The sequence below is a fragment of the Dermacentor andersoni genome, chromosome 7, assembly GCF_023375885.2.
Source record: "Dermacentor andersoni chromosome 7, qqDerAnde1_hic_scaffold, whole genome shotgun sequence".
In the NCBI taxonomy this organism is placed as follows: Eukaryota; Metazoa; Arthropoda; class Arachnida; order Ixodida; family Ixodidae; genus Dermacentor; species Dermacentor andersoni.
In genome coordinates this window covers 61,467,365-61,494,792 of record NC_092820.1, presented here as the reverse complement: position 1 = coordinate 61,494,792, position 27,428 = coordinate 61,467,365, and the positions used below count along the sequence as shown (strand labels likewise).

General features: G+C 43.7%; 1 protein-coding gene across 1 annotated transcript in view; it reads left to right on the top strand.

Annotated features, from left to right (window-relative positions):
- The first annotated feature begins 1,127 nt into the window (after nt 1-1,127).
- The window catches only part of LOC126534402 (AB hydrolase superfamily protein YfhM-like), a 46,801-nt gene continuing 20,500 nt past the window's right edge, over nt 1,128-27,428 (top strand). Inside the window, exons 1-4 of the mRNA XM_050181687.3 lie at nt 1,128-1,407; nt 10,012-10,239; nt 18,550-18,686; nt 23,681-23,793. Of these exons, the coding sequence (XP_050037644.2) occupies nt 10,051-10,239; nt 18,550-18,686; nt 23,681-23,793 (439 nt within the window). The 5' untranslated portion in view covers nt 1,128-1,407; nt 10,012-10,050. The remainder of the gene's footprint in view (nt 1,408-10,011; nt 10,240-18,549; nt 18,687-23,680; nt 23,794-27,428) is intronic.

Below are 27,428 nucleotides of genomic sequence, written 5' to 3'. Positions count from 1 at the left end.
AAAATGAGAAGCCACATCGTTGTTGCTCCGCACATGCTTTCGATTGCAGTCAACCCCATCAAAGCGGTTCGCACACTGATCAGAAACATACCGGGATATGTACGTTGGCAGAAGGTCCTTCCATTATCTTTTCGCTAGTATCGCGCTATTTTGGCTTCGTTGAATCTGTATAGCTACGCGAACGCAGGTGAGTGAATACGATTTCGATAAGTCGGCCTGCACCTTCGGAAGTGTTTTACTTTCATGTTTGAGCTCTGTTTACTAGCCGAGAAAACACGCTAAACGAGAACCAGAAACATACAGGACAAGGCGAAAGACTTCCAGTGAATTTTTATTTACAAAATACATCGGATGCGAAGAATACATCAATAAGCGGATTACTTTCCTTATGGTTCCAGGTTACTTTCCCTTCCATATGAGTGTTGGAAAATATGCTGCATATAACCTATTGCGACGGCTTGTTTATTAATAAACAAGAACCGCTTTTGGTCTCAGTTCTACTCACACCATGAATTCACCCCTTTCCAGCGAAGTATACATCCAATTGAAGACTAGCGTCGTGTGGTGGGTGCTGCTTGTAGTCGTCTTGCATCTTCCTGGCGTTACTTCGCAATGCATCATTCCTGGAGCACGCATCAGCTAGCTCAATTTCCCACTCCTATTCAGCTTCTTGTTTTGTTTTTTCCCGTTGGTTTCATCGCGCTCCTCTACACTGCACATTGAAATTTTCGAGGTGTTCACGTGCGCTCGTAACAGTGCAGCAGTTGCTGCGATCAAGACTATAAAACATATGCACGGAAAGAATTACTTACTCTATAAGCGCACTAGCTATTTCTTTTGTTTAGCTTGCGGTATACGTTCACACCTCGAGCACACATGATTGCGCAAGAAGGAACACCGAAGGCCCCATTTGTTATTAGTCATCTCATATTATATATATTTATATACAGATATCCTGGTGGCCATAACAAACAACCAAGCACATTTCACAGTTGAGAGCATTGAGAGCAGAGGTAACGCAGTGAGGACAATAGAAGAGCCGTGCGGAAGAAAGCTGCACACCTGGCCCTAGTCTTGAGAGGCATTTTGCTGCGAGAAATACCAAGGGCTTGCGCATGCAGCTGCGTCGACGGTGCTGTTCTCTTTGGGGTGAAAAATTGAGAGACCTTTGTGCTTGATTTTCTCTTATTCGCTTATTTGTCACATTTTTTCAAGCAAGGGTTACTGTGGCTTTCTTACGTCTCTTTCTACTGAGTATGCAAGCAGCCAACCAAGAAAGCAAAGAGGCCTGGGTTGCCCTCGTTCTTGATGTTTCCGACTCGTAAGGTAAATCGAAGTGACCTGTTCCCTGCCTCTGCCTAAAACTTGAAACGGCTTCATATCTCAGCACAGATTGCATCGTCCAAGGTAAAGTGCCGTACGGCACCTCAATCTTTTTTCCTATGTAGATCAATCGATATAAAGCTGGAAGAAAGTTGAACGCTACGACCACGCGTGTAGGCTTCCGATTACCTTATTTATTATTCTTAGCTTTGTCTTGCCTAATAACAGATTAAATGAAGATGCTGAGTTATATATCCTGTTGCCTCTTGGCCATGAGGTATAGGTCCAAACATGTTTTTTGGAAACGAAGATTCAAGTATCGGTCGTTGCCACATATTAAGGCTTCTGTGAAATACCTAGATGCGCAACACAATTCATCGAAACGCAGTGGGCAGTGGTGCTTTTACGAATCAACAAAAAATACGCATGAATATCGTATGCGCACGAATGTTGTTAAGAACGAAGATTAGAAGGAAGACTACAGCTGCCTGTAGTTTGTCACGGTTTTACGTACTGAACGCTGCACTGTTATCAGTTATCAGTAGAGTTTTAATCATTGATATCCTAAGTGGGCGAGAAAGGACAGTTCTTCGCAGGAATAGGCAAGTTATCTAGGCAAGCAGCCAACTTAAGAAGAACTCCTGTTTGACTTACAAGTCGTGCACACGCTATAGTCCGCTTTCGATATATCTCTTTTTTTATGTGTGTACGTAGGTTGGAGCCTACCTGGCACCTGTTTTCAGTTGTAAAAAGGAAATTCGAAGGAGCTCAAATACATCATGCGCACATGTGCAGAATATCCGCGTATTGGATTCACCTTTTTTTCGTCTATATTGTAATATATTGCCTCTGACAATGTTAAAGGCCTTAGGAGATGCCTCGCTCGACAAGGTGAACTGCCGTGCAAGATGTACTGCAAGAGAGAAAGTAGACGTCACGTTTATTGCCGATTTCTGTACTTCCGCCCAGAAATCGCTAACTTCTTTACGCAACAGCCATACAATGCCTCTTTTGCTGTATTTTAAATGTAAGCATTATCAATTGTCGCGGCTTGCAACAGCTGCATAGTGTATCATCACTTTTCGGACGGTGCGAGCGGCTACTTTTGTCACGATAAAGTAATGACAGATAAAAAAAAGAAACATTTGTTAGATCAAGGCCGCAAGTGTGCTCAATACAGTGCTTGTTGTTATGGTGTGCGGCGGGTTCCACGTCAACGGCGATCTCGTCGTGAACACTTGCGAAACTTTTGTCTGTCTATATTTTTGCAGCCTACCGCATATCTGCACTTGAAGGTATGATAGCTTCTCGCTCACGTAGCGACGCGGTTCTTCTTTTGGGCTGCGTTTCATAGTATGTAATTTATAAATCACTCCTCGGGAAGGCTACACGGTAGCACACGTTCCGAAGTAGTGAATAGTACCAAACGCCTACTGGAGCCTCTCAATGTGCGGTGATTTTCTTGCCTAGATTTTTTCAGGCTGTAGTTCTTGCCGCAGTTCATCGCTTTTTCTTTCTGAGCTAGAGCATATAACACCAGGGGTACTGTAGATCTCGAATGAGTGGCAGAACATGCATGGAAAAAAGTCACCGTGAATCCAGCGCTGCACGGTGCCATCCCTAATAAAACATGCAACATAGTTTTGATTTCCAGCGTTTCATCTCAGTAGGAACAAATTAGCGATAAAGAAATACCATTTTTATTGGCACTGAAAGGGTCTTTTGATAGTTTTTGACGATATCATCGGCCATGACTGAAAAATGAAACCTTAAGCAAATGTCAAAAATTAAGCATCCGCAAAGCGAAATGAGTCAGCACTGGCAGTTAGGCCGCCATGAAACCTCCTTCATCATGAGTCCCAGCGATGTTGAACTGTATGCAGTAGTTTAGTACCGTGCCCCAAAAACCACGTAGTTGATACTGTGCTTGTGTTGTCGGAATTATGGGCTCATTCGCAGTGCAGGGTTTCTGGAATAGCTCATTCCGGGCTAGCTGTTTTAGGTTCCATGGCCCAATTTGCCTGCACATTCTGGAAACTACAGGAATTCCGTGAGCAAGGTTGACCTGAATACGAGTGGCGATGTTTATTGGCAATGTGTCTTGGGCAGAATCCTTCCGGGCGTGAGACCCCTGGCGCGTGAGCTTTATTCACTTCAACTTCTTCTGAGAGTTTGCGACTGGGCCGTCAAAAAAAGATGACGTAGGTCACACATCTTTCCCTGTCTCGGAAGGAGTCGGCAGTCATGCTGCTTTCTTTTGCGCTTCCTTCGTGGTATTACGTCGGATTGGCGCATGCAGATGGCGACGAAACTTCCTGAGGCGTCACGGATGCACGTTTTGACGAATCTGCCAGGGACGCACGGGTTTCCTCGCCGTCTGGCTGGCTCGGAGGAGCTCCTCGTCGTACTCTTTCAACGTCTTCAGTGGTATTGAGTAACGGTAAAAGATGAGTCCTGTGGCATTTTACAGATTTGCCATCCGTTTCTACCCAATATGACGTACGTTCTGCTGCACGCCACTGAAAGGTGCCTGGCTTGCCTAAGTCAACGATCGATACTTCCAGATGGTCTCACAAGTCTCGCATAGTCCATGCCCCTTGGGGGCCATCATAGTGCGTCTTTTGCTTTTGCTTCTGAAGGTGCTCATATTCAAACGTGCGCAAATTGCAGTTAGGGAGTCGCGGAAGAGGTGTCATGGCAGCTACTGGACATGATGTGTGCAGTTTTCTGCACATCAGAAGTTTTGCGGAAAGCAACAATCCTTGAGGGGACTTGAACGGTCGATAACCGAAGTCACATAGGGGGTCTTCTGTTTTCTTTAGAGACTGCTTCAGGGTGTTTACGACAGCTTCTGCTAAACAATTCCCTTATGGGTACTTGGGACCCCATGTCACGCACTCGAAGTGGTAATTGCGGATGAAGCTTGCCAAAACGAAGCCTGGATTGTAAGCGACCAAGACTTCTGGTATCCCGTATACCAAGACAGATTATTTGCAGGGAGCAACTACCGCTGCTGCTGTCAGAGTACCAAATCGTACCATGTTAGGAAATCTCGAATAATAGTTAGAGGTGATGAGGCGCCAGCATCAGTCAAGGCAGAACAGGTATATTGCGACTCTTTGCCAGAGCTCTGCAAGGAACTCAGTGGTAATCACAGGCATCCCATACGGAAAGCTTTAAGAGGAAGCTTTAGCTCGGGCCCAACTCCGACGCGGCCTATTCAAATACATGTAAAAATGCAAAAACGTCTTTCTGAGACAACCCCTGAACCGATTTTAATGAAATTTGTTGCATTTGAGAGAGAAAGTTAAATTCCAGTGACTGTTGGAAGCGGAATTTTGATTTAGGGTTTGAATTTTGTTAGAAGAATTTTCAAAAATTCAGACGCATGAAAAAAATAGAAGCACGAAGTTTACAAACTAATAGCTCTGCATCAATAACAGATATCGCGATTCTGTAAACGGCATGCATTAGACCATTCAAAGCGGCCAAATTTGATATGTCAGTTTACATCTTACGTGAATTTGTTACGTTGTTTACGAGGGTTCTGCAAAAGTTGTAATTACACATTACTCCATTTTTTGAGGTTCATGTGTAACATATCAATTTTGTCCGCTTTAGATGTGCTATCAGGTACAATTCACAGAATTGCGATATCACTTTTTCTTGCTGAGTTACGGAGTTGTAAACTTGATAGTTTCGTTTTCTGAAAATTTGCGATTTTTGCCAAATTTTTATAAAAAATTGACAACCTAAATCGAAAATTAGAAACCAACAGTCACTAGATTTTAAGTTTTTCTTTTAAATGCAGCAAACCCCGTCATATTTGGTGCAGTGGTTGCCGAGAAAAACGAATTCTCCTTTTACATGTATTTAGATAGGAGCACCCGAGCTAAAGGTTCCTCTTAAGAGGAAGCTTTAGCTCGGGTGCTCCTATCTAAATACATGTAAAAGGAGAATTCGTTTTTCTCGGCAACTACTGCACCAAATTTGACGGGGTTTGCTGCATTTAAAAGAAAAGCTTAAAATCTAGTGACTGTTGGTTTCGAATTTTCGATTTAGGTCCTCAAATTTTTATAAAAATCTGGCAAAAATCGCAAATTTTCAGAAAACGAAACTATCAAGTTTACAACTCCGTAACTCAGCAAGAAAAAATGATATCGCGATTCTGTGAATTGTACCTGATAGCACATCTAAAGCGGACAAAATTGATATGTTACACATGAACCTCAAAAAATTGAGTAATGTGTAATTACAACTTTTGCAGAACCTTCGTAAACAACGTAACAAATTCACGTAAGATGTAAACTGACGTATCAAATTTGTCCGCTTTGAATGGTCTAATGGATGCCGTTTACAGAATCGCGACATCTGTTCTTGATGCATAGCTATTAGCTTGTAAACTTCGTGCTTCTATTTTTTTCAAACGTCTGAATTTTTGAAAATCCTTTTAACAAAATTCAAGCCCTAAATCAAAATTCCGCTTCCAACAGTCACTAGAATTTAACTTTCTCTCTCAAATGCAACAAATTTCATTAAAATCGGTCCAGGGGTTATCTCAGAAAAACGTTTTTGCGTTTTTACATGTATTTGAATAGGCCGCGTCGGAGTTGGGCCCGAGCTAAAGCTTCCTCTTAAGAAGAAGCTTTAGCTCGGAAAATGCTACTTGTCAACGTCTATTCGATTCTAAGAAAAAATAACATTTTGACGTTACCCTTCAGTAGTATGGGTGGTCGAAAGGTTTCGTTTTCGCTCGGCTCTGCGCGCTCGACTCTGCGCCGCGCACGCTTTGGAGTTTCAGTAGCTTCGTTATCGCGTCGTGCTGTACGGGTTCTGCTGGCTCGCGAAACTTTCATTTGGAACAAGCAGCGAGAATGCCACGTCCATGTGATATCGTGGGAAGCCCTCGTTGCTTTCCCGCTCCGGAGAGCCGGTGTCGAGGCCGCCGTCGTAGAACGCAACGACGCCGGCTGCGCGAGCCCTCAGCAGCAGGTCGCGCTCGTCAGTGCTCAAATCGCTGAAGTTGAGCCTAGCATCGCGAGCCAATCTGTCGTTGCCAGGGTCCATTGCGACGAACGTCGAAGTTTGCGTCATAGAATGAAGTACCAGCTTATGGTCGCGCGTTTCTCCTTCCGCTAGCCACCTCACTCCCGCTTTCGCTCTGCTGTCGGCTCTGTCTTGGCTCTTTTTCTGGCCGCGCGTTTGCGTTTTGCGCAGAAAAGACGTAGCGCCGTCTGCGGACGCCGTTCTACTCACCGATGGCGCAACGTCACTATGAGACCATGATGTCAGTACTCCTCGATCGGAGGGCGGGCGATTTGAACTGCGCTAGAGGTACGCGGACGCTTCAGAACGCATTTTCTCTTAAAGTAAGTCTCTCCTTGGCACGAAACAAGCGTTTCGAGGTTTCTGGAATGGTATTTCAACAGTTCACGTTGACTTAATAGTAACCTTTAGTGTCCCTTTAAAGAGGCAAAGCAAAGACTGTTTGCGACAAAGCACGGTCGTCTTCTGAAGCTCCAAGGCTATTTAGCGAAATGAACACCAGCATCGCATGTGTCCAGTGAACTCTTTAGCACATGATGGATGCTTTGGGGGGCCACTTGCTTACGTTGCACCGAACCAGTGAGCCTATAAAAAATATGCGAAAAAACAACAGCCTGGCAGAAATTTATCAAAATTTACGGAAATTTCTGGCAACAAAAGTTACATTCGCTAAAATCTCGCTAAAAAGGAGTAACTGCCGTGTTTGCCGTGGCTACCGCTAATAAACCCGGTAGTCCATTGATAGAACTCATCGAGTGCAAAGAAAGCGAAGCGCAACTTCAATGAGATAATGTGAAAGCCGACACATACAGAGCAAGCAACATTCGTTGTCGAGTTTCCGCGGGCTTTTTCTTGCGCTTATGTATGTGTGATCGTTTGCGCCTGCTAAACTGTTGTTTTTATTATCATTTTGTTAAGTTATAATAAAGCAAATTCATTATTCTCTGGCAAAGAAAAGAAACGAAGTACGCGGAGGTGCATTGCTTCGAACCTCTTCAGTTAAAGCCTATTTAATTCTGCCTAAGCAATTCTTAAGCACAGCTCTTCAGTGTAAATAAATCTTTCTGCATTGAACCTACTAGTATAAAGGCAATAATTCTCGTTTTTAAATTGGGAGCCTATTTCTATATGTTCGTTGAAGGTCTTTAATTTCACATAGTCTGCATCAAAATGTTGTATTGCAAGAGAAAGATCAACACGATGAGTAAGCCAAGCACAGAGGAAACGAAGACAAACGCGGGGACATTTAGTCACGGCGTACTACGCGACCTTTTTTATGCGTTTTGTCCAATAGTGCAAGAAATAAGCTGCGGACAACGGTCTAAGGGCCAACTGAAACAACTGCTTATCGAACATGTTTTCCGTCATCTGAGTATGGTAGCACAAGACTACTCTACCTGGGCATTGTCATGCTTGACAGGGTATATGGCGTGCACTTAGCGTCAGCGGTAGTGAATGAATAGTTTTTTCTTTCTCGGTAATGCTCGCACCCAATGATTACCATGTACATGTGACTTGACCCTGTAAATATTCTTAATGAAAAAAGTACATTTTGACATCACTACACTTTCAGGCATTTATGACGTCCATAATAAGTAACCGTTAAACGGCCTAATTTCACTTGTTTCTCTTGTGATTAATAAATTAATTCTTGGGTTTTACGAGCCAAAACCACCACTTGATTATGATGCACGCCATAGTTGGATACTTCGGGATAATTTTGAAAACCTAGGGATCTTTGACTTTCCTGCAATGCACGTCACAGGGGCGTTCTTTTTTTTTGCATTTCGCCCCATCGAAATATGGCCGCCGGGTCGGCATTCCATCCCACGACCTCGTGTGTAGAAGCACAACACCAAACCAGCTAAGCCACCACGGCGGTTTCTCCCATGTGATACATGGGCTCACAGTTCACTGCCATAATCCAGTCCCAACTATCTCAAGATCAGGTCTATAGTGCGTTTTATGCATACTGTGTATTGTAGACAAAATCATGAGAAAGAAATACCAATGTTGATTAATACGGCGAAGATGTGGAGTCGTTGGGTATTTCAGACAATGGGATCCAGATGATTAAAAAGATTTGAAGATGTAGTAAGTCAGCATTTCATCCAGGGTAATTTTCCCAGAAATGTTTTAAAACATTTTAAAAGGACTCAGGGAAATAGTAGGAAAAACAATTACGGAAAGCATACATACTTTTAACGGAAAGTGTCAGACGATTCATTGTAACACAACGACCGTCTAACACGTCATTTCAGAAGTTCATAACCGTTTCCAGAATTACAAAAAGCTCAGGCTACTAATTTCCGCAGTGTAATAAAGTATGACCAGCTGAACCCCGAAATTCGAAACAGAGATGCAGAAGTGTGCAACTGTCAAGCCCTTAGCAGATGCTGTGCGTTATGTGGCATGTTTAAGCCTGATTATGGGGCGGGCACAATGCAAGCGCCCTTGCCCAGCCGCGCCCCCGCTCGCATCATGCTCTCTTCACCAGGAAGTGTAAACAGTTTTCTAGAATAAAGAAATTCTCCACCTTGTACGGGTATTATTTGCTAGCTTATAGTTCTATAATTTACACGCAAGGAACTTGACCTGAAATTTATTCAAACAAGCTTGAAGTTTATGTATAGAAGCATCCAGGCATTGTGTTTACCCGGCTTTCAATTATGCCCACGGTGAATGTGTAACCAGCCGAAGTTGAAACCGTTTTGAAGGATGTTAGAGAATGCCATTAGTAAAAAGTAAAACTTAATAAAGCAACAAGTTACACACACACTTCCTCTCCAAGAGCAACAATGACGAATGAAAAGGGCTTTAGCAGAGCCATCGGCACTTGAGTACTTCATTACTGACACCTGTGTGTACACACTTGTTGTCTACAAGGCTGTGCGTAAGCAAAGCTAGATCCTGTGGCAGCGCAAGTATAGAGATGCCGGGAGGACCGACATGCAAATGCTCATGCACATTGCGCACCCATCCATCAAAACACATCTTTTTTCACAGATGTGTATCCGCACAATCGCACATCAGCGTCACTCTTCCTCCCTCGATTTCATTTGCACAAAATATTAGTAGCGAAAATTTTCGTTGTTTACTTTCTATGCTTGTTATTTTTTTCATTGTTCACGTTTTGTTAGGCCGGAAGGTGTAATATCCGTGTTACTAAAGTATTAGTACTAGATTTTCTTAAAATAAAGGCGCAGAGGCCGTACAAGCAAAAGAAAAAAACACATTACGAAGTTACAAATAAATTGAAACCAAAAGCTACCTTTAGTAATTTGATAGAATAATACATTACTCTACGTTTTAGACTTCGCAGAGCACACTAGTCCTGTTTAGATGGCAAAGTCACACCAGCGCAATTCGTGACGACGCTGCGAGCTGATTGTAAATGAAGCCTTAGGCGGGGTCGCCACACGCAAACAAACATACTTTATGAAGCGATTCACTCTTACATCAGTTGGGCCCACATAACTACTGACGCTCAGTACAGCTCTAATGCGCACCGATTGAGCAGTCAGCATATTGAGCTATGTATAATAATAAGGATTATAGTTCATTCTCACTTATAAAAAACATCTCATGCTGCACGTGCCTCTAAAATGCATTCTTCAACATGTTCTGTGCCTTTATTTTCAGGTCACTTTTTTCAGGAAGGCTTATTCCCATTCTTTAAACATGGTGGCTGCATCGCTTGCAAAAATAATGATCGTCGCTATCGGAACTAGCATGTGGGTGTGGATGCAAGCTTACGTCAAGATTCAAGTTGTTTTGCACGGAAAATCTATCCTCACGCCTAAACCTCGGAGAGAACCACCACAGTTAACGAATGAAACGTTTGGAAGGCATGAATACGCAAACCTCACCGTAAGTTGCCCTCATTTTACCTGTAAATGAGTACTGTTATAACATTTCCGGCGCCCAATTTTTTTGTGGGAAACGAAGGGCAAGGACCTCGAAGTTCTAGAACAAATACCAGAAGGTCTACGCGCGTTCAATATTTTAATAGAAATCATTTTCTACGGCCAGTTTACGTTTCGTTTCCCGAGAGTTTGTGATTTAATGTCGTCGAAGGTGGTCACGTGCGAGCAGGATATCACGACGTTTTGGACCTTGCTCTCACTCGCTAGGTCAACTCTTCTGCTGCTGCTCATTGCGAGGCCCCTGAGTCACACAATGGATGACTGAGCGAGCCGGAGTGAGTGTCAAAATATCGCGATGTTCTCTTCACTTGTCGTCACCCTCTGCGTCGAAACGTCGCGACGCATACTCCTGAAAAACGAAACTGAAACTGGCTGAAAATATCAATTTTAATAAATCGTTTACGGTGCTCTTCGGTATGCTCGTTCTTCTGCCAGGGTAATGAGGTCCAGTACCTTAATTTGCTCTAAACATGAAAAGTCGAAAATATTATGGCATCAATACTTTAAAGTGATCAGATTTTCAACTTGTTATGTGATGGTGTATAATATCGCTTGTCAAGTTCTTCTTTTACGTCGTGATGTCAAAAGAATATTCTCGCTTAAGACGCCTAATCAGTTAAAAATTGTCTTTCTGCAACACACAAACAATTCAGCGCGTTCTATAGTATCCAAAAAGGAGCGCAATGCTTGTTAGATGGATGTTCATCCGAGGCCTTACGTATCTGACTGTCGATCGAAGGTATAGGAAAAAAATGGTCTGCCTTCACACTGCTCCCTACAACTGTTAGCGACTGCTGTTCGATTTGGCAACGGAAGAGATTGAAAAAAAGCAATATGCCCTGAAGCTACATGAAAGCTGAGACTCCCTGCAGGAAGTTTCATAACGTGCGGTTAAAGACGTTTCGTTCGCGTTTTCGCGTTGACCATACAAGCAACCCTTTTCATATTCGAGAGACGGAAGCACAGCATCTTGCCAGAGTATAATACACGACGATATCAGCGTCTGTGGAACTGCTCAGCGTCAATATTGTGCTTAAATATTCTACAGTGATATCTGTTGTGTGCGCACTCCCATAGTCGCTTTGGTGTCCGCGGCGACCGCCCGCGTCCACCAGTGTCCGAGGCTGGCATCTGAAACTGTGTTGAGAGAAACCGAAAGAAAGAGAAAAATCGGTACTGCTGAAAGTGTATTCGAATTCTAGTCCCACAGAGTGTCAGTTGGAGGTTTTTAGCCTCAGCCTTCCCACTATTACAATCTTTATTACCCATATTCAATCATACTGAGGTTAAGTTATCATGGGCGAACTTGCAAACCGGCCGAGGTAAAAAAAAAAAAAAATAAGCGATGCTGCCGTAAAGTGCAAGAAAGCAATGCAGGAAAGAGAAGGGAGAAATCGCAGGGCCTCTTGATTGTGCGGCGGGTACGTTGCCTCGCGACGAGGTCACCCAGAGGGCAGCCGCTGCCGTTGTTGTGCGGGACCCCAGCGGAGGAGTGACGGCGACGGCGGCTTCCACTCCGTCTGACGCGGCCGCTGTCGTTACCAATACAACACAAATCGCGGCGGACGGAGCTGGGGATCACGCGGGCGCCGACTGCGATGTCAAGGAGTTTCCGGCAACGTACAGAGAGGTGACTGGTCACTACAGGAAAGAAAGAAGAAAATATCCACAACCCCACGGGCGTCTAGACAGGTCCCAGGCGGTCGACCTAAGACGGTTGCAGACGGGCACTTTCACCAACCCCTACCACCTGTACCGCCTGTGGCCCGCGCTGCACCCGTCGCCCGGCTGCCCGTGGTGCGAGCACGAACGGGCCGATATGGCCCATGTGCTTTGGGAATGCCAACGCCACGTCGAACAAGGACAAAGAGGAAGGGGGAATACAACAGCGGAACCCTCTGAAGCGGGGCGCCTCGCTGAGAGATGGCAAGCCGCCCTCCTCAGCGAGGCACCCGAAGACCAGGAGTGGGCCGTCCAGCGGGCCAGGGCCGTTGCCGAGGATCTCGAAAGATCTTCCTCGGGCGATGGACCCCTGGCAGCCTAGCCCCGGGCACCAACATCAACAACCGTTGGACAAATAAAGTTTATTCCTATCCTATCCTATCTTGATTGTGCCGACGAGCCCCACTTCCACAATGATTGAAGTTTCCTTCCTCTCGACAAGGGAATGCTCCGCGCACCTCTGCTAATGTATCCTACAACCGGTTCCGCATTCTGCAATGCAAAATAAACTGGGCATAATATTGCGCTTCTGCCAATGCTACAACACAAAATCATAGTGCGCCTGCAGAGCTATGAATGGCTACAGCCTTGCTCTTGAGCCGATATATAAAGCAGTGTGAAGCTGAAGGAACTTAAACGTAAGGAGAGGTTAGAAGCGAAAGAGAGGATAGGAGAGTGAAAGAAGAAAAAGCCGCGCCTCCTTGTAGTTCTTCACTGTCATAAAGCGCCACCTCGATAAGCAAATACGACAAGAAGTACACTGAACATTAAATGATTTTTTCTTCTCGAAAGCAGACAGCCGGCTTTCATGTTGGAACGCTTACTGAACATAATAAAATACGAACCAGTTCAAGACTTATTGCTTAATATTGTGCTGTCTATCACTTCGTAGCTTGGTAAAATGAACCGAACAGCAATTTAGTTGTTAACAGCCACATACACATAAGTTTTTTTTGCTTGCAGTTAATGCCCCCGACGCTCTCATTTTGTTGTCTAGTACCAACGCTGATGAGCCACCATTATGAGAACTATTCAAGGCTGCACATGAATGCGCACCCTACAGAAAAGCTGCCGGATATATCTCCGCTGGATCGCTATCTTAGATATGGAGGAGGATGACGCAAATTAGGCGATGCCCGAAAGCCCTATCCACCACAACATACAAGGCTCCTACGCAGATGATTCTGTCGCCAGGGCTCCCGATCTGTACACCAGTCTGTTGTCAGGCTTAAACCCACCGCCTGGACTACCTTCTGATCAAGATATACATTCAGTTGCGCTAACATGGCCCAACCAACACCACATAGATAGCACAAGGCCTGTTTACTCGGATCCATGACGTCACGCTACCTGGCCCCAAATTTCCATTTACAAGGCTGGCGTGGTGAAAGCGGTGACGTCAAAATCACTGTTGCCTAGTCGGGAGCATCCCCATTAGATTCTACGGCAGTCGGGCCAGGTAGCATGACGTCATGGATCGGAGTGAAAAGGCCTTGTGCTATCTAGGTAGTGTTGGCCCAATACGGGCACCAACAAGGACATGCGCTGAAACGCTTTTCATACCCCGCTCATGGTTGGTACAGAGAATCGTTCGAGCACTTGATTTGGAAAGTTTCAACTTCGAGAAGTCTCCTCTCTGCGCTGCAGAGCAAGTCCGTTTACCATGATCGTTAAACAACTTTTTCTGACTAATTTCTTTCGGAAAGTGCCCGCTTCAAGTCGAAAAGAAGTCCACAAAGTTGTTGCAGAATCTTTTCCCCCCAATCACGGGCCTCCGCACTCACAAGTTGCGAGCTTCGTGTGTCGTTTGTGACATGATGTGCTGAGCTCTTCTTCCGCTTCCCTTTCTATCTTATCTCTATCCTCTTTAGGATGGTCCGTGCGGTGTTTCTTTCACAACAAAATTGGAAACCTGCGCTTCTTTTTCTTTCGTATGGCGTTTATCGGTTTCCATGAGATAAGCTACAACAGCTAGCCGGAAGTCGCGGCTTTCCAAAGCAGTTCACATACTAGTGTGAACGCAATGAGCTCAGTCTACTTTTGCTAAACCTTATTGCGCCGAGACCGCACATCCGGTGCACACTCTGTCGAGTCACCGAGGTAGCGGTTGGCGCACCTAAGCTGCCGCTGCGTAGTACGAGCAATTATTCGAAACTTCTGGATAGAAACTGCGCACCGCGGCAGCACTACGAAATTAAAAGAAAAAAGGAAAATGTGTGCGATTTCTCTCGAAGTTCGAAGCGGCCACGGTCGAAGTCAGCCCAACATTGTGCGCTAGAATAATAGGATTGTTTCGTGTGCAGAGTAAATATTCCCTTCTGGACGCAAACAATCTGCTTGTAAAGCCCGGGCATCTTCTCGAGCTGTTCTCTGCAGTCCAATATGTCGCGCACATGCATGCTGCAGTGAAACCGTTCTATTTTCTCTTTCAATAGAAAATCACACCTCCGCTTTTCTTCTCTTTTTAATTTCGAATGCTTCACTCTAAGTTGGCAGGTCCGGTATTTAAACAAGGTTTCCAGAAGCTTGTTTTATATTCTTCTTTCAATATTCGAGTGCAGCTCTTGTGTAGCACTCGCGCTAAATGCTATCCACGGTCTTTCTGCAAAAAATAATTATAAGTTGCAACAGTTTGTAGAATAGACAACCCACTTCTACGGGTTCCCTATACGTATGTTTTGTATTATAGGTCCGTCACGTGATGATAGCGTTTCTGCACTACTAACAATTCACATGGCCAAAGTCTCTGCAATGATTATGCCACTCTCCAAGATTCTGTTAGCACCGTTCGCTCACCTCTGCATTCGCCTATGTTGCCACTGCCGATTGTTTTCTCCAACTCGTTAAAGCTCCCTGGTTTTTCCTCCCATCTGCTACCAGAGTTTATTATAATTGAAAAGCATCGGTTGCCTCATTCCACCCATTTTGGGGTAGGCAGGTAGGTTCTTTTGTCGCCCAGTTTTGGACCTCTTGAATAAAAAGAAATGCGTGGCCGATTGGGGAATGAAACTGCTGATTTACCGCACAGTAGTCCGAGGTTCTAACCATTACGCCACGATCGCGCGCGTACGCCTCTCATGCCAAAGTCGACTACCTCTATCGGACGTACGGGCGCGCGAATCTCGTACCAGCTTGTCGCACTCTTATCTAGCGTCCACTCGTACTTTGCGGCGCTGTATTAAAATACACTAGCTTTGGAATCTGTCCATACTTCGCATTCCTTTCCTCGTAGCAGCGGGCGCTATCAAGAAGCTGTGAGACGCTGTACCGCCTTCATTATAGGGCCAGCTCAAACAGGTTTTAACACTTCACGACCGGAGGGAAAACACGATCATCGTTATACATAGCCTACATGACATAAAGATACGCACGTTGAATTATATACCACGTAGTCTCTGATGACGTCACAATCCGTCTTCCTCTCGCATCCGCTGGTGCAGTGCCTATGTAGAACCCAAGAATCGGTGTCTTGAACATGACATCCAACAGCAAACGTAGAAGTCATGCCGTAGTCATCACCGTTGCCTTGCTGTGTTTGTCGAACACACGCTTCCGTCTGACACGTAGTTGCCAGCCTTACGCGAACGCGTTGGTCCACATGGCAACGCTTTGCATAGCATAAAACGATGCTGTGTGCCAGCTACATGCGAACTGCTCTGCATAGGGTCGATACCCACAGTGCGTGGGATGGGCGTAATTTTCCACTGTGGTTATGCTGTCATCGACGCTCAAAATGTATGTTGTTGAACTTCTGTTTCGTTTTTCCACCTCTTAACTGGCGCAGGTGCTGGACTTGTCCCAATGATCTGGGTAAAGAGGCAACGTGTTTTCCCCCACTCGATGTACACCAACTTCTACACAGCTAAAGATGCACATACACTGAATTTATGCACGGGTGTTAAGCTTCCTTTATTACCTTCAAGCATCCCCGGCTTTGACACGAGGTCTCGGCACCTTTGAACGTGTCATGATGTAACCAAGAAATTTGAGAACGGAACGTGCGTCGGCGCATACCTATGGAGTCAACCAGCACTCTTTGTCCGTTTCCTGTGACACAGTTTAAGAAAAATTGCGCAGATCCGAAGCACTTTTCGAAACCTATGTAATGTCAAGCTTTCGTCATGAGTTTATTGAATCGCCATAAATTTGCCTACTTCATTGGTGTGTCTATGGCGTGTCGGCAACTGGCTCGAGCGCAACTATACTATGCAAAGTGACAACTTTCACGTTGGCTTGTATTTCTTCATTTCCCTTACCTAATATAAATCCATCGCCCTCTTTTCGGCCGTTTCTCCGTTGCTGCAATGTGAAACAGAAAGATAACCATCCTCATGATCTAAACGCAGTGATAATCTCCAAAAGCTAGTCGGCGTTTGCATAACATGTACCACCCGCTCTTTCACCCATTTGTTCCTGTGCCTGTGCGCGATAATATTGAAATCATCATCATAATAAACGCCCGGCAATCACCATTACTTGGCATTGACACGGAAGAATTATACGCGCGATTGTGGCTGATCGGTTCGAGCATTGGGCTTCTGGGTCGGGGGGATGAAACTTCATCGCAGCATCGGGCATGTAATTCCATTTTTTTAAGGGTGACCTATTCGTGAAAACAGCAGCCACATCCAGTGAGCCAGCAGCCACGGTCAAGAAACTCCGGGAGAGTTCACCAAGAAAGCTCCACTTTAAAATGCAGCCCTCATGCTGCGTTCAAGAAAGTTGATTCAGCGGCATCATGTGTAAAAAGCGGCCATAGTGTTTCTCGAATGAACAATGTGTTCCTGGATTACCTCCAGAGTGTCGCATTGATCCCCAGAATTTCAAAGGGGCAATTCAAAATTCCGGCGACTAAGTGCTACATATAAAATGCAGCATTCGTAACTTTAAACATACCGTAAACATTTACAATGATACACCTTGACTTTGACAGAGCATTGCGACAGGAGATGGTAGGGCAAATCATGTGGAACAGCCTCTATTGAAAAACACATTTGTGCTCAGGAAAAATTCAATTTTTTTCTCTAATTTACCCTCGCTACTCGCCAACTGTATCAGATTCTGAACTACCTTGCCAGTGCAGGAATTAAAATTTGTTTTCCCGGGCCGCTTTAGAGAATGTTGGATTGAAACCGCTCTGCGTTATTTTCAAGGCAGCACACTTAAACTAGTCTGAGAAACATCATGCTCCCACACAAATTTCCAAAATGAGTGTAATGTAGGAACTTCATTGTTTGTCTGATTTGGAGCCGTATTTTACAACAGTGACTCAGTATTTACTAAGTACGTACCGTTACAAGTTCTACTTGGTTATACCTCTTTGATATTGACCGAAAACCACGTTTATCCTTGATCTTGTTTCGATGCAATAGCTCTAAGCGTCTGCATCAATTCGAGCTTCCCAAGTTTCTCATAATGCTTAAGAGTGCCGCAGCCAAGCCCGTTCTTACGCGTCAAATAAAAAACGTGGCAGTTTCGCCCGGAAGGCGAAGCATTGATAACCATAGCGAAGTGTTAGACAAAACAACAAGTGAGGTTCATAGTTTTATCGGCTGTGTAAATTGCAGTAAACATTCGCGTACTAATTAAATTAGCAAGCATGATGCCAAACTAGGAAAAATGAAATAAAATTAAAGATATCTCCGAAGAGATCGACGTTACCGCACTCAACCTTCCTTGGCGTCTGTCACTCACTGGCATCTCGTACAGCTCCAACTATTGAGCCCAAGAGAACTGGGAGATTCCAACCATCTTGGGCTGTCCACAGTGCTGGCTGCTGAGATCATAAGGCGGTGCGGCGCTTTTTCGAATGTATTCTTGAGTCGCTGCCCCTCGCTTAAGCGCCATCGTGATGGAAGGACATTCACGTAAGATGGCAAACTAGCCCCACGGCCTTTTCAATGAAGCGTAGGCCTGAGGCGCCAGGATGGGTTACCTTTGGGGCTAGCGCCAATATGTGGCCGACATAAACAGGGCATCGACTTTGACAGGGAGGCCATGGTCGAGGTCGATCTGCGGGGCCCAAAGGGCAGAGTTTTCAAACGTTTGCCCATTTTTCTAATGTTGGTTCCTTTTATAAGTACCGAGCCTAGGAAAAATACACGTGCATTGTTTTATCCTGTGTTCCTCTAAAGATGTGCGACATCCGATAACGTTTGCCAAATAGTTGTTAGGTGCTCGCTTTCTTCTGTTCTCCGTTTTAGCGTCTTCACTACAGCGGTATGTATGCTTTGTCACCTCTACTGTGTTAACTTTAGTGTTTGAGTATTTATCAACTTGAACTGTTTGACACAAATAAGTGCGATGAGTCTTTGAGCGATACATTCTTCCACTGATTCCGAACTGTATATTAATAATGTGTTCTAAAAAATATTACAATTTTCCTTTACTATTACTATTGCCCAGGCTCCATTTGCTAACGGAAATAAAGCACACTATGTTTTTTTTTTTTCGTTTTTCTCGAGACAACTGTAACCTCTTGAATTGACTACTTAGAGGGTTTTACATATCGTCATTCTGTTATTTTGCCTAGAACATAACAATGCATTACGTGACTAAAGGCTGTGAAGACACTCGTCCAGACCGTCCTATGTTGCTAATGCTGCATGGATTCTTGGATTTCTGGTACATTTGGAACAGGCAGATACCAGTCCTCGCGGAACAATTCTGGTAAGCGCGCCTCCACTACTAAAATTTACATTACAATGAACGAATAATATGCAGGTTGATACTAGCGACTATAATCGGTAGTAGCTAACGTAGAACATTCTGCCTTCTGAGCAACTGCTCTTCTCGAATAATCAGTTGCCATTGTCCAATAGAAAAAAAAGATACGAACAGTGTAAGGCCTTCAGCTTATTAGGGTTCTTCCTTTGGCAATGCAGATTGGGAAATTCCGTGCAACCAAGATGCATATCAGTCAACTTTGGCGTAACGTTTCAGACAATTAGGTGTTGCATTTGCTAAGACGCATAATTGCAGCAAATACAAAAAAGTATAGGTATTCACCTAACTACTTTTTTTTCACGCACTATTTCACACGCTAACACTATTTCATATAATGTGGACAATTTTGTGCATGTTAAAGTCGGGGCATTAAAATAACGAACTCATTCAGAAGCGATACAAATACCTGCTCTGATATCCTCAGCCCGAAATCTGCCAATGATATAAAAAAGGGGCGCCAGTAAGTTTCTACGGTCGTGCCTCATGAAGGCTTATTCAAAGTATATGTCACGGACACATAAAAACAAGTGAAGAGCCTAGTGCTTTTCTGAGATTGGGGGCAGAGGACAAGCCCGAAGTAATGAGCGACTTCGTTTGAAAACCTGCAACACGTACCGTAAAATATTTAACAAAACGTTTATTCACTGAACTCTTCTTCACAGCGTATTACACACTTTGACTTTTGCGCATCTCTTTCTTGTCTGTGTGTTCTGTCTGGAGAACCAGTATTATGCTGCGTAAAACCGACGACTTGCATTATTTTTTTGTATACGCTCCTAATTTTTTAAATTTTTATAAAACAAGTAAGAGCACTGAACGGGCGCATACACGTGGTTTGTAAAGTGAGGGCTTTTGAAGATATGCCAATATCTTAGAAATTTCTGAAATATTTTTGCAAGGCAATCAGTATTACTTGGAAGAGGACGTAAACGTCCTTAATAGTGAGACGAATGTGCCACATACGTGTTGTAGGTGACAAAATACGAAAGCAAGCTTGACGACCACAACACGATGTCTGCAGGAGCAATAGCTGCTTAGGCAACACGATATGTTTTACTAGTTGAACGCCCAAACTTATTTCCAACACAGCCATCCTTCCATTTGTTTGGTACTTTGTTATAGTGCGTCGCCGCCACTATACACGAACAGGTTTTTACTGTCTGCTTCGGCAGAGCTACAAAATAACAAAAGCAGCATACTTGGACTGATAGAGGCTTGACCTTGAGGCATTCGCACAAACTTCGTGTCTGTGCAGCAGCAAAATTTTATACGAATGGTTATGAAATTCTGAGGCAAGAAAGAGGGGTGTTGACTATGTGGCAGCTGAAATATTTCCCCTTCTCATTACGCAAACTGTATTGTTGTTGGTAAGCCTGTTTATTTCTGGAACTTAGCCTTTCGGACCCGCACTTTATAGTACCCAAGAAATTAACGAATGAACGTGTCACAAGTTTTCCCACACTGACTAAAAATTTCTGAATCAATGGCAATAGCACAAGAGCTTATTTATCAGTATTTTGTTTAGCATTCAACCAATTATTATCAAGACGATAGTCCATTGCGAATATGTTTTTTTTCCAAAACCAAGAAGGCATCAAATATGGAGGATTAGAATGAAGTATTCTCCGACTGCGTACCTGTTAGTGATTGCAAAAGGGTTCACTGTCTTTATCAGCAATTTTTCCCATTCCTTTTCTTTAAAGAGAGTATTAAAGCAAACCTTTCTTCGGCTCTTTCTCCGGTTTGGGGATTTGTCTACGTTGGCATGTCGGATATATTTGTGGATAAATCTACTATACAGACAACTTGGGTCATTGGATCATTGGGTATGTGTCCGAAGGGATAACTTGCCGCTGGGTAGCTTAGTAGATAACTTGGGTCACTCGGTATATGACCATTCTTGGTGAATCCCCGAAAGTGTATGCCCCTCTGTGAGACAAGCGGTATGATGCTTTAGATGCATTTAGGTATGTGTCGTACTTCTCTGTGTGTACACCTCTCATCAAACTTCTTCCATTGACAAGCATCATACATCGTCTTCGTCCTCGTGATGTCGACGGCTAACGGCTTCAGGCGGCGAGGCTATCACCCGCTACTAAGCGCTGCCACTTCGCTAACTCAAACTTCGCGTAATTTAGACTGGGACATTGCGTTGGGTCTGATTTATTATGTTCGCCTTCCTTGCTTTTTACATATCAGTGTTCAAAAATACGGATGGGTTGGAAGAGCCATTGTTGAAGAACTTTGGCAAACTTTAAAAATAAATTCAACAATACGACGGGAATCTTGCAGTTCATGTGAAATGAAACTCTTTATGCTTGTGCACAAGCTTATCAATGTTCACGCGTATGTGGGGACATGTGCTTGTGAAATGAGTGGGCAGGTTATCCGTGTAATTCGTTTCTCTCTCAATTATGACGCGTCGTGTTGGTGTTCATTTTAGATCTTCGCGTTCAAGGAGAGCACTGCCGTTGTCATTTGAATAAACGACGCAATGAACGTTCCGCTTATGAGGTACTTTACAGCGATGTGGCGCCTTTTCGGAAGAGACGCTGGAATAATATTAACCAGAGGACTGTGCAAGGTGAATTACGGGACGTAAAGTTGTAAGTTTTACATATCTCAGAAAGACGTGATCCATTGCTCCTCCCAATATCAACGTTGGCAGGTGTCGTTATAGATCTGGGGACAGCTCCACTTCTACAACCCCTGCATCTCGGCGAGACGCACATTGTGCTGTTTGCTTCGAAAACTTGATCACTGCCTTCGTTTACGCGCAAGTATACGTTTGGTTTTTGCGGCATAACGTTTACGTGCTTCTTCAACGAGATGCTTCTAGTTGGCGCCCACTTCTTCTGTCCTTGAAATGCGCTTCGTTCCCATAAAACACACCCACTAATAAACCCTCATTCAACAATTCACGCGTAGACGCAGCTTTTCTACTAAGTCACGTGGTGTATTAGGCGAGAAAACCATGAACGTCAAATTGCGCGGAAGGTGGAAAGAAAGCTTCGTTTTAATAGAACTAAGCCTTCCTACTCCTCGTGTCACAGTGCCACATTCATTCTGTGGTATCAGCCAAGATTCGGCACAAGTGTCACATACCCAGTTTCATATACGCAGTGGACCAAGTTGGCAATCTGCAAATACAGCAGCCAGCACATACGCAATTGGTGAAATGGTCTATATATGTCCAAAAATATATGCGGCGGCAAAACGAAGAGCATCAAACTCCGGGGAAGTGCCAAAGGAAGATTTATCTTTAAAACAGGAACGTTTTTTGCAACTGGTGATCTGTACACGTCCTTTCAATGCACAAGGAAAGAGAAGCGAAACTCTGACAAACAAGTACACACATGTTAACTTGCACTGTCGACACGCGTAAATTAGAAGCTTTCATCGATCGCTACATGTATAATTGTTTAGCTTGGAGATAACTATAAGGTATCTCCAGGCAAATTTTGAATATATTATCAGTTGCCTAATGTTCTAACGCTAAGCTCTATATCAGAAACAAAGCGGACAACTTCTCTTTGAGCACCGCGCCGACAGGCTGACAGGATGTCACGTAAAGAAATTCAGCGTAAGAAAGTATCATTTCCTTCTACGCCAACAAGCTCTTAAGATATACGCAATGCCGAGAAGGCTTAACTCGACACTTTCACCAGCCACGTCAAAAAAATCTGCCTTCCATTCAGTAAAAATATTCAGAGCTATTTTGAAACGTTGGTTGAGCAAATTTTCGTATTCAAAATGTAATAGAAAGAGGTCCTTTTAGGGCGCATATGTATAGAACCCCAGGTAGAGCACAAGCAAGCTTCGACTTGAAGTTGCATCTAGACACCGACACATGAAGCATAACCGCTGCCTCTCAGACGGAGGTGCTGCGCTTCAGAAACGCTCCTTGGTGATTGTTATACGGTGACGAGTTGCTTGAAAAACGGTTCTTCAATCTAGTGCATTTGTGTATTCTTCGTTAGCGGACGGTGACAATACTTTAGCCCGGATTCTCCGATGAGTGTCAGGTGAAAGTATTATTTAGGTAGCTGCGTTGCTATACATTTTGGGAGTTGAAACAGCGTCGAGTAAGGAACACTCTAAACTGCGAAGTAAACTGTGCCTAATGAATCTCGACACACTTACACTATAAAAAGAAGGTTCTAACATGTTAGAATGTACATTCACAACAGTTTTTGCAAACCCCACCTTCCCGTGCAACGTAAGACGCTAAAGGTTAAGAAGCAGAACTATTTCAATCTGTACGTAAGGACCAAAGCGCAGAATTATGCAAGCACCATGCCATAAAAACATTAAGACAAGGGTTAAACATTTATTTAGTGAAACGTGAACGGAAATCGGATAACGATTAAGGTATGAGAAGCTAAAGTAAATACACATATGTATGTGTTTTATTCGTGTAACCAGCTCGGAGCTACGGTAAATTAACTGTGTCATTTGCAGCATAAAAGGCAATTTTCAAAACCCGCTTTATCATGAAGTACTGGCATACTGAAGTATAAGTGAGCGTTCTAAAGCAACTCAGCACGGTTATCACAAAAACATGTGATTGATGTTTCGTACATTCTGTTAGAAAATAAAGATTATCGAAATGTATTTCCTTTTGGAAATAGCACGTAACTTCACGTAACGTAACAATATTATTTCATTTGCCTCCAGAAAATGAAGTGCTTTTTCGCACACATTTTGCTCTCATAGTGGGTGTCTCTTATTTTGGCTATCATTTCCTTGTCGTGTTAAAAAACTGACTGTTTTGATGGAGGACGAATTTCTGGTGAATCAGTTCCAGTAATTTCCCTTCAGATATGTGGCGCAAAAGTGCCTATTTAAGCTCACTTCATCAGGTCATTTCCCTTTCTATAACAATCGCTTCTTCTACAGCATTGTTTCTATGTTGTTGTTTTTTTCGTTGATTTCAGCGTCGTGGCTCCGGATTTGCGCGGATATGGCCTTACCACCAAGCCCAAAAATCCAGAAGACTACATGATGACAAATCTGATAGAAGATCTGAGAGAACTTATCCAAGTTTTACGTGAGTGGGAGCTTCGTGTAAAGCTTTACACATGTTGTGATAATAAATTACTATGTAGCCGCATCATATACGGACTATTATTGAACGTTAGAGCGGATGGCAAAATGCTTATAGCGGAAAAAAAACTGTTTACTGTATCATACAATGCCGCTTTAAATGTTTTCTTTTAGCGTTTCAGTTGCCCAACGGGAATCACCTATAGTAGACGACATTAGAAATACACTAATGCAAAAGTCGCGATGCATTCTGCGTTTATAACCATTGTTTTGATACTGCCATATCTGTCCACAAGTGGGGTCAAATTCCAGAATCTGTTAATTGTCCAACTGCCTTTGCAGAACCGTGACAGACAGTCTCCAGCGCTAAAGGCGAACGAGGACATAGCACGCATTTAGTAAAACCTGGAAAATGGTATAAATATCAAGGATATCCGGGAACAAGCACACTCACACAAACCATGAAAAACTCAAAGACAGTCACATGTGATTGACATTGTTCAATACCATGCCAAGACCTATGAGATTAGGTCTAAATATGTGGACATATTATTTCATGTTCTGTCACCATTAAATTCTCACTGTGTTAAGCTGTCAATTAGGCTAAGCCCTTCTTTCTTGGGCAAGGTGTTAAATGATTTATGGGGTTTAGCATGCCAAAACCACGATCTGATTAGGAGGCAAGCCGTATTGGGGGACTCAGTAAATTTGGGCCATATGGAGTTCTTTAACGTGCACCTCAATCTAAGTACACGGGTCTTTTCGCATTTCGCCCCCCATCGAAGTTTTCTGCTTCTTGTTTGTCAGCTTGTGCACCCTAAAGGGCTGCAGAAAATAGCGCATCTTCCTCTTCGCCATCACTCTCTTTCTCTCTCTCTCACGTATCTCTTCTTCTGTTGAGAAATGGAGTTGTGCAGTCAAACTGAAGTCAACGAGCAAGAGAATTCGCATAAGCCATGCCAAAAAAGCCCAGTAATCAACGCCCTATTTAGAAGTACGATTTTTGTTAAGTGCGTCATTATCTCATTAGTTAGAGTTAACAATTGTGCTACTCTATGCCTCAAACCAAAAACCGCTAGTAATGGGAACATTTTAACACAACGCTTGGTCCCAAGATGCCCAGAGAAACATTTATGTTCTGTCGTATAATTGGCGCACCAAACAGCAGTAAATATTTATGTGTTGACTAATAGCTTGTATTTTCCAGTGTTCGAGTCAATATAAGCACTTCAGGACTTGACGAGTGCAGATATCGTGCCGGCACACATGGACGATTTAAAGTTTAGCCTATCGCTGATGCAGTGAAGCAATAAGCAGAAAGTGATAGCAATTCAGACAATTTGGTTGCATTGCTACGTTCGTTATTCTGTCAAGGTTTTAGTACAATGTTGAGTCTGCAATAAATAATATTGTGAAGATAAAATTATGCTAGTGATGAATCCTTCGGTCTGCATATGTGCATCTTCAAAGATTTTGCGGCAGTGCTGCGGTGGTAATATTGAAAGCAACAACGCTTTCTTGGTGCTTAAAGTCATGATTAGCGGTGCACCTCACGAGAATCACCAATTTTATAGTTCTGGATAAATTAAAACGGTCATCGAAAAACGCCGTTGAATAAAGTTAATTGGCACATGGCAAAACGGAGTACCAAACGTGTACGGAAGCAAAAGCCATAAGCTTTGTTTAGCAGCAAAAAATAAAAGCGAAGAGAGACGTAGCGAAGGCACCTCGAAAAACACTGCCATAGTGTACGGCCCTGGTAAGTTTCTTGCAACCGGGATTAGCTGAGACGAGCGAAATTTACCCTTTTTTGGCAAGTTCCCGGCCAGTGAATGACTGTACTGAAGATAATCACTGCAGGGGGGGGGAGCCTTGAGGTGGCAGACCAAGCCCGTGGCCTTCCGAAATTTTTGTGTACCAGCATACGTGGCAGAAAAGAATGTGTGACAATGACCACCTGCTCGCTCCCTCCCCACTCACCGGCTCAGTGCATGCTCATCACCCTACCCCTCCGAATTTTTGGTTACTACGCTGAATCACAGTGACTGGCTGCAGACTTGAAGTGACCGCATGACATATAAAAAAAAATTGAAGCGCTTGGCGTTGGAGACATACATAAAAGAAAAAGAAAAGTGGCATTGCACCTTTAAAAAATCTCGTGCGCAAAGAAGCAATTTACTACACATGTCCTTACCGCAAAACACATATCATGTTGCCCAAGATTAAGTTTTTGTGGAAGGAAAACGTTCTCGCAAATTTTGTCACGAGAAATAACAGAACGCATCTCTATGCCGGAAAACAGCTTTCCGGGGAAGAAAATGAACCCATGTTTGCGACAAAGTGCGGAACTTCATGGCGTCACACTCAAACGCAAGCAGTCAATCGGTCAGCGTTTTTCGAGTGCTATTTACATATATCAGAAAGTTTGTTTTATGTCAGGAGACGACATAGCTTAAGAAAACGTTGCAGTGAAACGGCCCCACAATTCTTCCAAGATTCGCATCGCCAACAACAACTGGCTCACACCTGCGGGAATCCTAAGGAGGTGCGGAAATCTAGAAGTCCCTGCTTTGCCGTGCACAGCTGTGCCTTTCAAATGAGAGGTGTGCACACAGATGGCACTACGCACTCGTAAATGGCACTTGTACAGCGAGGAGAACACGCATCTTCTACCAGCTGTTCTTTTGGAAACTTCCGTAAAAATGGCCAAATGCATTCGATTCCTTCATAAAATGCACCGAATGAAGTTTTTATCATTGATGGTTGGCTGTACGCAGTCAAAGTTAAATTGAGATGCCACTTGTAACAGAAGCGGTGCACACCCCATAATGCCATGCTCTCAGGCTTGTGACACCGCTGTTCTCTCTATCTGTGATGCATTGGACTGGCTTCAGCATTACAGTGTCGATTTAACTGAATTATTATTAACATTCAGTTTCGGCAAGAACATTTGGAGAATTACGAAGAATTCTAATCATGAGAAATAAATTTACAACACAATAAAAATTGGTTGCTGCGAATACCGCAGGCCTTAAAAAGTCATCACTTGAAGTTTTCCTACTATTGAAAACCGTTTAATATAGCATTCAACCGGAACTAACGTATTCACACCCTACACTGCACAACATTGAGGAACAGGAGCGTGAGTTTGGTGCTGAAGATGATGACCCTTCAGTAACTGGAATGCTGTGGACTTTGTAAATTCAGTAGATAATGCAAATAGATTTCCCGTCTGGCTACGTAAATACATTTCCCGTGTGGAAAACTTCGGTTTACATTATTTCGTTCATATTGTATGCACACGCATTGCAGCGCGAGAAAAGCGCTAAAAAAACGCCAACAAAGCACGGACACGTCAGCCATATGTGCACGAATACAAAGAAGGCATACGTGAGCCGGTCCTGTTTTACTTGTCATTTCTTTATGCGTGTTTCTTGCGGACTGCACTGCCTACAAAAGCAAAGGCGCTAGACAACAAGTATAGAGCAACAAAACGAATTATGCAGCAAAACATGTTAGCGTAATGTTAATAGGCAAGTGGATCGTGGTGTGAATTAATGAGCATGAACGGGACTATCGGACATTATAGTTGAGAATAATAGGAAAAAAGAAAGTCCATCTGGCCATTATTGTCGTGTC